Source organism: Pollicipes pollicipes, unplaced genomic scaffold, assembly GCF_011947565.3.
Source record: "Pollicipes pollicipes isolate AB1234 unplaced genomic scaffold, Ppol_2.1 Scaffold_7261;HRSCAF=8764_pilon_pilon_pilon, whole genome shotgun sequence".
Classification (NCBI taxonomy): domain Eukaryota; kingdom Metazoa; phylum Arthropoda; class Thecostraca; order Pollicipedomorpha; family Pollicipedidae; genus Pollicipes; species Pollicipes pollicipes.
The window spans coordinates 3,835,313-3,849,186 of NW_023597054.1; the positions used below are offsets into that span (position 1 = coordinate 3,835,313).

General features: G+C 55.4%; 3 protein-coding genes across 4 annotated transcripts in view; 2 read left to right on the top strand and 1 right to left on the bottom strand.

Moving 5' to 3' along the window:
* The first annotated feature begins 283 nt into the window (after positions 1-283).
* LOC119112936 (uncharacterized) lies at positions 284-3,249 on the top strand. Its single transcript, XM_037237237.1, has 4 exons — positions 284-367; positions 2,032-2,220; positions 2,498-2,646; positions 2,989-3,249. Exons 2-4 carry the CDS (start codon positions 2,086-2,088, stop codon positions 3,194-3,196), a joined length of 492 nt encoding a protein of 163 aa, XP_037093132.1. The 5' UTR covers positions 284-367; positions 2,032-2,085; the 3' UTR covers positions 3,197-3,249.
* Positions 3,250-4,805: 1,556 nt separating this feature from the next.
* LOC119112940 (myosin regulatory light chain 2-like) lies at positions 4,806-13,658 on the bottom strand. 2 transcript variants are annotated; one of them, XM_037237245.1, is made up of 4 exons: positions 13,619-13,658; positions 12,027-12,068; positions 6,118-6,638; positions 4,806-5,127 (listed from the first exon to the last, which is right to left on the bottom strand). In XM_037237245.1, exons 2-3 carry the CDS (start codon positions 12,045-12,047, stop codon positions 6,123-6,125), a joined length of 537 nt encoding a protein of 178 aa, XP_037093140.1. In that variant the 5' UTR covers positions 12,048-12,068; positions 13,619-13,658; the 3' UTR covers positions 4,806-5,127; positions 6,118-6,122. The 2 variants fall into 2 exon arrangements, with proteins under 2 accessions (XP_037093140.1, XP_037093141.1); XM_037237246.1 differs by lacking the exon at positions 13,619-13,658 and adding an exon at positions 13,549-13,567.
* LOC119112939 (myosin regulatory light chain 2) overlaps positions 7,774-13,874 on the top strand; it is a 28,415-nt gene continuing 22,314 nt past the window's right edge. Inside the window, exon 1 of the mRNA XM_037237242.1 lies at positions 7,774-7,806. Coding sequence (XP_037093137.1) covers positions 7,789-7,806 — 18 coding nt within the window. The 5' untranslated portion in view covers positions 7,774-7,788. The remainder of the gene's footprint in view (positions 7,807-13,874) is intronic.

The following is a 13,874-nucleotide window of genomic DNA, read 5'->3' on the forward strand; positions in this document are numbered from 1 at the left end:
GTGACCCTGCCGGCAGGTCCGGTCGAGCTGTCTCGGCCGCCGCCGCCGACGGCCCTCACCATGACGGGCCACTGTCAGCTGGAGCGGCCGGCGGCCGCCTGGCCGGCCGGCGCGCTCGGCGACTTCCCTCACAACGCCTCGGCGCCGGAGACGGCCGCCTGCCTGGCGCGGCTGGGGCGCGCGCTCGGGCGCCGGCTGCACCTGGCGCTGGTGGGCGACTCGCGCAGCCGCGGCCTCTACAGCCACCTGCGCCGGCGCTGGCGGCTGCCCGCCCACACGCAACGGCACCGACTGCCTCACACACTTCGTGTACAAGAACCGCACCGACTGGTGCCACTACCGCGCCAGCTCGCCTCTCGTTGACCTGGTGCGTGCTGGTGGGAGACGTGGACTGGCCGCGCGTGCCGGATGGCTCGGCCGAGACTAAGGACTCCCGGGCGTCTCCGTGTGTCACGTGCCATCGAGGGCAACGTTTACCAGCTCTGGTCCCGTCGACGTCACCCCTGGTGTTCAGTGTGGTCGTTTGTGCCCACGATAGTCTAAAGTACTCTTGCAGGGCTCCAGAGCTCTTCATTCTAGTGATGCCGTTACCGTACTTTCGATCGGAAATCTGGTGCAAATGCCAGTGCATTTCAACAGTAAGTTCCGCTAGCGACTGACTGGCCATTGGTTGGCATATACTCGTCATCCATAGGATAGCCCATTTACCAACGTTTTTCCTTTTTAGTGCGGCGCTCGCGGAAGTGTACGAGATGTTCCATGGCTTCACCGAGACTGTTGGGGGGGGGGGGGGGGGTGAGGTCATACCGAAATACTGCCGACCCCAGTGCGGACCACGCGTCAACGTCGCAGTGGCCGCAACAGTGGTACATTATTCGAGTGAAGAACCAGGGGCAACGCGGGCCGAGGCGCGGGCAGTACCGTGGGCGCTTCACCAGCTCGATGCCGTCGTCAGCTACACTCCGTCCCAACAGCGGCGTGATGGGGTGGAGCATTGTCGCGGTGATGATTCGGCCGCCCGTCTTCCGTGGACGGTTTTTGGTGATGGCCGCCTGGAGATGCTTGCTCGGGGTGGTTACGCACGACTGGCCTGTGGCAGCGGGATCTGGGGCAGCTGGGAGAGCTAATGTCACGTCCCTCGTGTGGTTCCAAGGTATGGCGTGAGTACTGTTGTTCGCAGGGTGCCGCCACGTGACCGTTTAGTGAGGTGGTGTGGCTGCGTGCTTCCGCCGCATCGACGGCCACCTAGTCTCTGGATTTAACAGCGCAAATCAGCGCGTCTACGACAGCAATTCATTCAACAAATTGATCTCCCTCTTGTTGGTAACTTTGTAGGCCTTGCCGCGCCAAATGGAGCCTCTTCTCCTGGTGCTCATGCGCTAGCCGTTTTGGCATCCGCATTGAGGTAATTGTGGGAATGTTTGGGCGTCATGACGTATGCGATCGGCTGTTTGGTCTGTCACGCCGAGATTTTGAGCCACCGACGGGTCGAACGTCTCACCCCGCGGTCTCACATTATCAAAGCCTTTACTGGCGTGATGTGGACGAGGTCAGCCTGCGCTGTCTCCCAGAGCGTGCAAAGTTCCCCGCGCTTGGCACCTTTGACTTGGAAAAGGCGTTATCGTTTTACGCATTGGAAAGCTTTTTGTGAACCTTACATGCCTTCTGCAGCGTCATGCATGTGCTGACCGAACGCTGGTGTTTTCTGGTGTCACTCTCAATCTGCAAAGCAGCACAGAGAAGAAAGCAAAATGTCGGGCAGTGTAAAGTAGACCTCCGGGATGGTGTCGTACTTCACAAACGAAGCAAGACATGATGCTAAAATGTCCTGTGTGTGACGCAAGTGGGTTGAAAAATTAACCGTGTTACGGACTTGGTGTATGACCGCTGTCACAGCTGTGCCGCGCTATGATCCCTGCGCGTTTGACCTGTCCTGAGTGTGAGCAGCGGCGCCAGCTTCGGCCTTGGCTGATCAGCGCTGCTGTCGCCCCGCCACCGGCCTCCTGACCGCCGGCCGTGCGTGTCCGGCAGCGCTTCTTCTGGAGTCGGCTGGCGGACGATGCGCTGCTGGACGTGCTGCGGACGATGCTGACGGAGTGCCGGGCCCGACCGGCCTCCTGTCCCCACGTGCTGGTGCTCAGCCTGGGCACGCACGTGCTCACCACACCCCAGCCGTCGTTCGACGCCTGCCTGCTGGCCGAGGTGGCCGGCATCGAGCGGGTATGCGGCGGCGCTCAGCCACAGAAGGGGGCTGCTCTGGCTGGTCTTTGTAACGCAATGCCTGGCTGCTCTGTCACGCCATCTGTTGTTTTCATTACTGTTTTTCAAGGCAGGCAATGTGCTTTCGAAATCGTTATGTTCTGAACAACATCACTGGCATCCGCAGCTGTTCTTGGCGGGCTCCTGACACGCGTGGCTGTGGGTGTGCCGGAGGAGCAGGCTGGATCGCCGGCATCGGCCGCTGCCGGCCGTGTGACATCCGTGCTGTGGCCACCAGGCGGCGGCCGTGCTGCAGCAGCTGGCGGCCGTGGGCGTGCGCGTCTTCTGGAAGCTCAGCGAGCCGGAGAACTACGAGCACATGATGGACATCGCCTCTTCCGTCAACTTCGCCCACCTCATTTACAACGCGCTCATCACCGACCGGCTGTGAGTGTCGCCGGCCGGCCGGCCGAGCGGCCCAGTGGCGAACAGGGCCGGCTGGGGCCGGTCCGCCTCCGGCGTTCGTCTGACCTGGCGCAACGGTCACGACGGCGGCGGTGCACGTGATGTCGGCTCGAGCTGGAAGCGGTCGGGGCACGGGACTTAGGTGTGAAAAGCGGTCAGTGCATGCACTTGCGTGCGCTTTGTGCACAGCTGCGTGTTCCGTGTTAAGAACAGGAGTTACCTTAATGTGTCCCAGTGTGCACTTTGTCCATGGCTGGCGACGTGGGGTTCGATTTCCACCAGTCGGTCACCACCACCACTTATGTCCCTTGTGCCCTGCCGCAGGGAGCAGGTGGCGCCCTCCGTGCGCCTGTGGTCGTCGGTGCTGCCACCTGTCGCCAACTACATCGTGAGGTGTCGGCTGGACGAGGCGTGGCGCCGGCAACCAAAGGAATCGCCTCTCTGGAATTGCCGCGACCACCTCCACTACGGAGATGTGGTCCAAGACCAGTACAGGAACGTGCTGCAACGCTATTTATGCGCGCAAATGTAACCTTCGGCCAGTATCATGGGGGCCAGTAAGTATGCAGTTGTACGCGGGAGTGTGTGTTTGACGCTTTCGCGAATTGATGATCGCTTTTATCCGGTTCTACGCGAAGGCTTGCCGCGGCCACAGGTCTCGCTCGTCCCCGTACTGTGCTGGGGTGACGAATGTTGTGACGCGGCACCCGCCGCCAGAGCGTCTTGCTCCTGTGGTCTGCTACAGTGCGATACGATGTTAAGGTTATGCTGTCATGCCTGTTATGTCTCCGCGCAGTCAGATGCGCAGCCTAGCACACTGGGCCAGGCTGTTGTGCATGGGTGCGCGTTTCGTGGGACGGAAAGCAGGGAGTACGAATGAGAACAATTTGTAGGTCATTGTTCTGTTAACAGCGTTACATTCGCGAAACATACAAACAGGTCGTTTTCGAGGCTGTACGCCAGACAGAACTGACCGAACCGACCGGCGTAATATCTCTACGCGATCTTTTTTACTGGAGTGTTTCAGCTACTTAACACTGTGGTAAAAATGTTCCAATCATTATTAGTTGTTAACGCTTAAAATATTTTCTTATGAAGCGAGCTATATGTATATATGTTCTACACAGTCGTTATGTGCCATGCGATACGCATGTGCCATGTTTGTTACATCCACTGGGGCCAGCAACGTGCAGGTCGTGGGGCAGAACGCTTCATATCGGTTTCCAAGATGCGGTGGCTGAACGTTCTTCCCGATTGCAATGCGGATTGTGTTGCCGTGTGCCTGATTGCTTGAGCTACGGAAGCCGTCGGCGAACCTCTTTGTTGGCCCTGGTTTATGGGAGGCCAGCGCTGTTTTTGTGTCACGGATAGTTATCTGAGTGTTGATCTCTTCGGCAATGCGTACTTGGTAACTGCTCGTTCCGCCGCAGCGCCGTTGTACCAAACTCATAGTTTTTGTTACTGCGAGTTCCCAGACACCGCTGTTTTATTTTGTCTAGTTGAACGCTTCCATTATCATCTGATCCTATGGGATGTTGGGCGCCTAATTTGGATAGCGTGTTGATATCTGCTCGGGTGACGTCATGTGAACATTGACATGATTTCAGCACGAAGTGAACCGAGAAAAGTTGTTACGGACGTGATTTTTATACAAATTTCATACAATCATGAAAAGTCAAGTTCTCCGGCTGAAGCTGCGTTTAGCTATCCCTGCACCACGTTTTTGGGCACAGGCGTTTAGGTGGCCTTGTGAGGCTGGAGCTTGTGTGACCACCAGCAGGACAGCCGAGCGGTCACGTCCGCTACCTTCACGGTCGTCCGGTACCGGTGGCCGTCCGCCCGCTACCCCAGCTCAGGGCAGACTGGCGCCCGGCGGAGGCGCGGAGAGCCGAGCCGGCCTCCCCTCGTCCGCCGGCGCGCTTGAAGCCCGTCAGGGCGGCCGGTCTCGCGCAACAGGCCTGTCCTCATCGTCCCCGTCCTGGGTCGGCGGGCGCGCGCGATTTTTGCGCGCGCCGACCGGGCCGTCGCGTCCCCGTGGCGCTATCTGCGACGCCGCTGCCAGGCATGCGGCCGGCCCGGCGCCGTGCTGCCGGCGGGCCGGTCGCAGAGCCGGTGCGCCGCGGGCCGAGGACAAGACGCGCTCAGGTCGGCCCGGAGTTTATTGGAGCGCCGCGAGACATCACGACTGTCGCTCGGACCAGCAGAGACGCCAGCGGGCGCCGGCACAGGGATGAGAGACGCGCGCCCCCTTCGCGGCGCACGGAACTTGTGTTCGCGCCGCGCGCGGGCCAAAGGCAGGGGACGGGGCGCGGCGGCGGCAGGGCCCGCGGGCGCCCGAGCACCTGGTTCCCGCGGTTCCCGCGCCGCGGCGCCACTATTCGACCCGGTCGAGTCCCAGGCCCCGGAACAGCTGTGTTCGGGTCAGTGGGTTGCTTGGAAAGATGAAAGGTCACGGTGACGATCCTGTAACCAGTCAGCCTAGGTCAAGACCACTGTACGTGGGATGGAACGCGATTCACTTTAGTCTTCAAAGGGCCGAGGTGGTCAGCGCAACACGGCCAAGAGTCACGTGGACACGTAATACTCGGGCCAACGCATCGCGCAGCGCATAGAAGGTCATAGGCCTGCTGAGCGCGCCAGCCATAGGTCACAGGCCTGCTGAGCGCGCCAGCCATAGGTCACAGGCCTGCTGAGCGCGCCAGCCATAGGTCACAGGCCTGCTGAGCGCGCCAGCCATAGGTCACAGGCCTGCTGAGCGCGCCAGCCAGCCATTCGCGTGCCCAGTTAGGTATGCGGCTTGAATAGTCAGGTTTACGGGTCACACATGAGTAGCGGATGGGATGACTGGACGCGTGAGACAGACATACCGAAAGAGACGGACGCGTCAGGTGCAGGTCCGACGTGCCGGATGAAGGACTGACATACCGAGTAAAGGACTGACATACCGGGTGAAGGACTGACGTACCGGGTGATGGGCAGAACTACCGGATGGAGGGCCGACGTACCGGGTGAAGGACTGACATACCGGGTGAGGGACTAACACACCGGGTGAAGGACTGACGTACCAGGTGAGGGACTGGCATACCGGGTGAAAGGCTGTCGTATCGGGTGAAGGACTGACGTACCGGGTGAAGGATTGGCATACCGAGTGAAGGACTGACGCACCGGGTGAAGGACTGACGTACCGGGTGAAGGACTGACATACCGGGTGAGGGGCTAACACACCGGGTGAGGGACTGACGTACCAGGTGAGGGACTGGCATACCGGGTGAAAGACTGACGTACCGGGTGAAGGACTGACATACCGGGTGAAGGGCCTATGTATCGGGGTAAAGGACTGGCACCGGGTGAAGGATTGACGTACCGGGTGAAGGGCCGACGTACCGGGGGTAAAGGACTGACATACCGGGTGAAGGGTTGACGATTCGGGTGCCGAGTGAGGGGCCGACGTACCGGGTCTACTCGGCGGGCGCCTCGCCCTGTCCCTCGGCGTTCTCTTCCTCCGTCTTGCCGACTATCATCTCAATCAGCGGGTCCAGCTCGATGTTATTCTCCTCGTCGAACTCCATCTCCGCCATGACGTCGTCGACCTCCTTCCCTTTCATCTTGTCGCCAAAGGACATGAGCTGGCCGCGGAACTGCTCTGAATCTATCTTACCGTCGCCCCTGTCGAAGGCCTTGAAAGCCTTAATGATGACCTCGTCTTCGTCAGTGGGCCCTGACTGCCGCTCGGCAAACATGTTGACGAACATGGTGAAGCTGATGGGACCAGGAGCATCGTTAAGCATCTCGTCCAGTTCCTTTTCTGAGATGATCTTGCCGATGATGTCAAATGAGTTTCTGATGTCTGCTTTGTTGAGGATGCCGTCGCGGTCGGCATCCATGATGGCGAAACCCTCCTTGAACTCTGACACTTGCTGCTGAGTAAACGAGGAGAAGACGCTGCTTCCCGCCTTCTTCGAGGACTTCTTGGACTAGAAATGAAGACAGAAGTATTGTCACAGGTCTGGTGCACAATCGTCGCGTATATTCAAATTTGGCTTGTTTGGCACTGAGTCCTAAATTTAAGGCTGATCTTAATGAGACACCCCACATGCTCGTATACGGACATTGCCGCCGAAAGAAACGGCTTTTACGAGCTGCTCACTGCGGTTGTCCTGGATCACACCTTTCTGCGTTGAGTCAATGCAGTGAGGTAGGCACCGGCGTAGGCTACGGTGCAATATTTTGCCCCCAAAATTCATAACCATAGCGGCAATGATCAATATAGCCCTCGCCACTTGGAATCGTAGCGCACAGTGTTTGCAGCTTGCAGTAAATCCGACCACACAGGACTGGTATCCCCAGTCACATCGGGGACCTGCAACGTCATAGCATCAACGATTAAAACTGTCAAGAAAGCCATGAAGTAATTGCCTGCCTCACAAACAAAAATGTACTTTGGTTTTGAATAGGAATAATATTGCACATTCAAACCGGACAGCAAGCCAAAAAACCTCCTGCCCTAAGGAAGAGAGCATGCTTACAGCAAAAGCAGGGCTGTAGTGAGTGGCCGTGCGCGACTCTATTTGCTTTAAGGAAGAGAGCATGCGTTAAAGCAGTGGCATGGCTTCAGTGAGTGGCGCCGTGCGCGACTCTAGCTGCCCTAAGGAATAGAGCATGCCTTACAGCAGTGGCATGGCTTTAGTGAGTGGCGCCGTGCGCGACTCTAGCCCGGCTCGCCAGACAGATGTGCTGGTGGGCGTGGCGAGGCGCGTGCCAGGCGACCCTCGAGTGCCTCACATCGCTGGCGCCGGCTCCATCATAATGGCAGAGCATTGTGCAGTATCGATCACAACCCGGCCGGCCGGCCGTCAGTGTGACGCCTGTGGGCTGAAGCTCCGTCCCCGGCCGGCCTCGGGTGCCGCCCAGGCCAGAGGACGTGAGCAGGCAGCGGTGGACGCACAAAATTAGGAGCACATGTGCGTTTAACTGTCTCAAGGACAGTTTTCCCATGGCCGTCCGTCGAGCACTGGCGCCAGATACATTTCGCCAGCCGCCTCACCACTGAGAAGTGACGGCTGTTGGCGATCCAGCCACCGAGGACGTGTTGAGACTGCAGCAAGTCGCAACAGGAGCCACCGGATGCTGCTCAGACAAATGGTAAGTGACACTTTGGCCATCAGCGGGACGCCTATGTGACGGCTGGGCCGGCCCGGTGGAGACTGGGAGCATCAAGCCGGTTTGTATTTTTCGTTCCCTGTATGTCTGACTCGACACAACGCCACACGTGATCAGTCGAAGCTTATCCGAGAGGTCCAATTCAGCGTCACGAGCTGGAAAATCTTATTCTGACCAAGATCCCCCTTCCATACCAGTAGGTGCTGTCATACGACATAAGCAAGCAGGCAGGGCGCACGCACAAAACAGCCCCCCCCCCCTCCCTCCCGGGGCACGTGTTCGCCCCTTTAGCAAAGTTATGTCATGTGTAAATATCCACGTGGGTTAATATGTTGACAGTCGCAATTCCCGCAGACGCGCACAATTAAGAAGACTGAGGACACGTAATGTCGCTTTACGACACGCCCAAAATGTCGCGCAGCTGCGGCGCGCTATTATCGGTTTTCAACATGATTTTTGTAACCTCTTCTCCGCATTGGCACTGGGAGCTCATGCGCACGCTCCACATTAGGTGTATTCACAAAATTCAACGTTTCAGGCACATTGTCATGAATCATGGTAGCCATGTGCTCGGGGCAGAGTGACTGTGACCGAGCATTTGCGACCATGTACTCGCGACCGAGTACATTACCGACCACTCGTGACCATGTACTCGCGACCGAGTACATTACCGACCACTCGTGACCATGTACTCGCGACCGAGTACATTACCGACCACTCGTGACCATGTACTCGCGACCGAGTACATTACCGACCACTCGTGACCATGTACTCGCGACCGAGTACATCACCGACCACTCGTGACCATGTACTCGCGACCGAGTACATTACTGACCACTCGTGACCATGCACTCGCGACCGAGTACATTACCGACCACTCGTGACCATGTACTCGCGACCGAGTACATTACTGACCACTCATGACCGTGTACTCGCGACCGAGTACATTACCGACCACTCGTGACCATGTACTCGCGACCGAGTACATTACTTAGTACCCGTGGCCAAAACCACGTCTTGATGCGTCGAATTTTGTCAAGGTGGGTAATGCTCTATTAATAACATCGTTTAACCAGGTGTAATGATGGCAGATTATTGTCAGAATGAAACTCGCTACTGATAATTCCGAAAAACCAGAGGCACAAGGTCTGTCTAGCTTTTATCAAATTAAACTTGGTAGGCGTGATTGGTGCGCGCATTTCCCCCCCGAAATCATAAAAATAACATGGTGAAAAGTTATATACATACATATATATATATATATATATATATATATATATATATATATATACGTATAGGTATATACAAAAAAGACTGCATAGGTTCCATGCCATCAATAAATTGACAGTGCCTGTATCTGGGGTTTAGGCTGTAACCATAGCATTTGGATAAGTTCTTTTAGAGAGACTAGGTCGCCATAAAGAAGGAAACACAGCCTGACATTAGGCATGTCACTGACAAAGCTAGCCATGTGGTTTAGAAATGAGCGGGAAGGGGGAGGGGTCAAGCTGTACTGCGCAAATGTCGCATCATATACCTCAAGAGTCATGTTTTTTTCTCGAAGCTTGATGGAGATATTTAACGTGCAAATAAGGCATGCAAAATCAATTTCAGAGAAGGACGGCACTGACGATGTTGACTTAGGCCACTGCCTCTTGCGATGATCTGTGAGCATGCGTGAGCAGCACTACAGCTGATCGAACGCCACGCGTTAAAAAATATATGCGTGCTGATTGTCTATGCCAAATTGTTTTACTCTACTTTGCTGTCGGGTGGACCTCCCTACACGAGACCCTTCTTATTGCTGTAAGAACGAACGTAACGCGAAGCCGATTTCAATACTATAACTAATGTTTGATCTCCAGTGTTACTTAGATGCATGTTTCTCTCTGGCTGTCTTCTGAAAGAAGCGGCAGAAGTCGCCAGCCTTTTCCTCCTCAACGCAGACCCTCCCCGCCTGCTGGCGTCCGTTCGAAACGAACCTCCGGAGTGGTCCCTGTGAGATAATCGTATTCGGCACATACCGAAATATAACTGACCATACGGACCAAAAGCAGGTCAAGGAATATTATGGGTACCCCCCAAAAAAAGAAGAAAAGAAGAAGAAGAAATAAAACATTCGGGGTATGTCCAGAATGTTCCATCGCTGTCTCCACCAGTGAGCTGACGCGTGAAGTGTCTGTCGCAAATGAATCAATTTCATGGGAAGCATCCGAACCTAAATTATTTACGGACACAGGACGCCAGGGATGCTCCGTGGATCGCTGCCAATGGATCGACGGCCCAAGTAGCTTTGGAAAATATTTGAAGCCTCATGACTGTACAGTTCCGTCAATGCTGCTCCCAATGTGCCATGCCATGGTGCCACGTCGCTCCTGTAGGTGCTGCATGTTGGCTCCATTCCGAGAGCATTTGTGCCGAGGCAGCATGTCGGCCCCAGACACCTACAGCGAGCCTGCGTCAGCCCACACCTCCCACCGCTCAAAGCCTGTCAGCCGTCACGGTCGTCGGATGCGCTGTTATTTAGACCCTGAGTCGGTGTAATGAGCCCCAGCTTCAGCCCGGTGAGCAATAATGAGACATCAAGATCGAGCGCGCTGGACAAAAATGGCTCAATGTTCTCGGAAAGAGACAAAAATGGCTCAATGTTCCCGGAAAGAGACAAAAATGGCTCAATGTTCTCAGAAAGGGACACAAATGGCCCACTGTTCTCGGAAGGGGACAAAAATGACTTAATGTTTCAGAAGGGGACAAAAATGGCCCAATGTTCTCGGAAGGAGACACAAGTTGCTCAATGTTCTCAGAATGGGGCACCGGTGAGTGCGCATCCATTTCCACGCTTCCGAAAATCGATACCTGGACGTCGGTCACCAGCGTCACCAGCGGGGCCAAACAAATGTGAAGGATCCTTGGCAGCAGCAAGCCTCGGGGGCTACAGGATAGACAAACTGGGTAGTTTATCATATATCATATCGCATATCATATTACATGTCACACATATCATATATGATATCACAAACAAACTAGATAGACAAACTAGTCCTAAGGACCTCCGGAAACAGACAGAATTATTTGGCAGCCGAAGAGCACAGCAGACCTTTCTCAGATTGTCGCTTGATCATCGAAACAAAGAGTGTGCCACTGGATGGAATAGCCATCGGTCGTTAAATGGCCTCTCCGGATCTTTTTAAGGAGTTGTGAGGGAATGAGAGGGGAACCCGGACAAAATGACCAGCGCCAGATGTAGATCAGCTAGCAGTCACTCGCTTCCGATTTATTTCACAAATTTGTGCCACTTTGTTCCTTGCTTCGGATAAAAGGCGACAGAAAGTTTTACCATGCAACTCGGTCACATGTGGCGTGGCGAGGACGGGGCCAGAATGGGGCCAGAACGCCACTGACACAGCGGGAGTGGGGCCATGCCTGATCAGCGAGGTAAGTGTGGCCCAGTGCTTGGAGACTTCTTCCACGACCTTGCTAGGGGAAATCCCTGGAAGAGTCAATATCGGTATATGATGTAGGACGCCAGGGCGCCTTAACGTTACATCAGACAGTTCTGATGGTGAAACGAGACATCTCTACCCATCTGATCTACTCTAAGGTGGCTCGGTGGATGGATCTACCTATCGGAGGATGGATCTACTCTACCATCTAAGGTGGCTCGCACTCCCGTTGAGTTGTGCCAATCTGACGTTTCAGGCGGTCCGCCCCCGAGAGGCCCGCCCCCAAGACGAAGTCGTTCTGAAGACGGATACATATCTGATGTTTCAGGCGGTCCGCCCCCGAGAGGCCCGCCCCCAAGACGAAGTCGTTCTGAAGACGGTCAGCAAAGACGCAGCGAGCAGAATGGTCGTGATCTTTGAAGACCATGACCCACGACGCCAGGTGTGTTGTTTCTTATTCAACTGAGAGGCTCAAGCCCCCCCCCCCTCCCCTCCCTAACCGGTCCCCAGGTATTTTGGAGAATACGTGCCACAGCCGTGAAGGAGCTATCTGTTGGCGTATTTTGGAGAGTGATCGGATATTTCATTTATCAGCCTCCCCACTCATTTTGGAAAATCATGACCCAGCCAAGACCGCCAGATATATGGCGATATGCCCCACACCTACTCATGACAGTGCCATGTCAGGCCGGTCGCGGTCCGCAAGCACCGTCAGGAGGCGCGGCATGGTGCCACAGCTGGCCACGCACGCGCACTCACCCCTTTCTTGGTGGACGGCATGGCTGCTGTTTTTCTGGAATCCTGGGAACAGGTGCAATGAGGTAAGCTTCAGATGATAATGTTCATGTTTTGGCGAAGACATTTCACAGGGTGGTTTAATTTACTGTAAGACATTCTGCTATCCGCTATCTCACAGATGATATTTCATATGCGTAAAAATCCTTTGATAAAAAACCTCCCGGTACATCTCCACCATCGCAAAGAACTACACCGATGCGAAACAAGTGAGGCAAAATGAAAATAATCAGGTGTGAAAACCGCATAAGAAGACTTGAAAGTAACGTTAGGTTAACAGAACACCTGAAGCTCCGAGGAGCTGCATTGCTTCGATTATCACCGTGGTACTCCGCACTGTTGCATACAAAAGGTCATCTCTACAGTCCTTGCACTGTATCCAGTATAGTTTACATTGCAGGTGGCAGCTAACTCCTGCTCTGTCACATGTTTTGTCAAGAGGCTTGCATGGTCATACACGAATGGATGTTCGATGAACAGCCTCAGCCACACCGGCTAATGATTGATGGCTGCTGGGCGGCACGGTCCGTTCAGTCTGTTCCGATGAACAACCTCAGCCACACCGGCTAATGATTGATGGCTGCTGGGCGGCACGGTCCGTTCAGTCTGTTCCGATGAACAGCCTCAGCCACACCGGTTAATGATTGATGGCTGCTGGGCGGCGCGGTCCGTTCAGTCTGTTCCGATGAACAACCTCAGCCACACCGGCTAATGATTGATGGCTGCTGGGCGGCGCGGTCCGTTCAGTCTGTTCCGATGAACAACCTCAGCCACACCGGCTAATGATTGATGGCTGCTGGGCGGCGCAGTCCGTTCGGAAGCAGAGGCACAGGCACGCCCCGCTCACTACAGTGTCCACCGTAGACCGATATTCCTAACATGACGTGAAGTGTCCGAGTCCAATTATTATGCAAACACAAATGGTTTGATGTTGTTCGCATTTCGCCATTGTTTTGCGATTTGTTGCAAACAACGGGGGGCCTAATTGAACGTTCGGGGAATGGGTCTATGCCCCTCCAGAGGGAAACCAAACCCCATCTACGATGCCAGTCACGAGTGGAGGCTGATAGCCTGTGGCTTGAAATTAAATCACATTGCAGGCTATTGATATGCGTCGAATGAATGTGACAAACTGTTCTCCGCGCATATAGCTAATTAAGAAGCGTAAACGTGCGCTCTTTGATGAAATAGCATGTGATGTGTTTACCAGCCCGACGTCTATACGCCGGTGAGATGTCTGTGCCCAAGTGGCGTCCTTCATCCCGAGTCCGCAGTCTGTTACATTCACACGTCACGTCAAGACAAAACCGGCATGAAGGCCCCTCAAACCGATGTCGTAGCGTGCAGTCTGACACATAACACTAGCTTGGCTCCTGGAACAGCAATGTCCCTCCTCAGAGACGCATAATGTAAAACGAAAGCACCCATGGCTCGGCAGTGGTGTCCTGGACCCCTCATCGCTCCGCCAGCAAGACTCGCTCCTCACGCCGGATCCTCGTGTCCTTGCTCGCCTGCTTGTCACCTCCGCAATGGAGTCGGCCGCCCTCGGTGCTTACGTCTGCGGTGGAGGGAGCCGGACCCGCTGCTGCCCCCACTGCCCCCAGCCACAACTGACGGGCCCACCCAAAGAACAAAGCCATTACCGGTATGCGGGCCGACCCTCATTGAAAGGGCGTTCTTCACCGACCGAGGAATGCCTTATGTTCTGCGGAATACTGGCGCTCTGGCGCGGCGCCAGACGTCTCGGCGCTTCACGGTGTCGCCCGTGGCACGCCGCTTGTCACCATCAATACAGCGCGTGACCATTGGAGC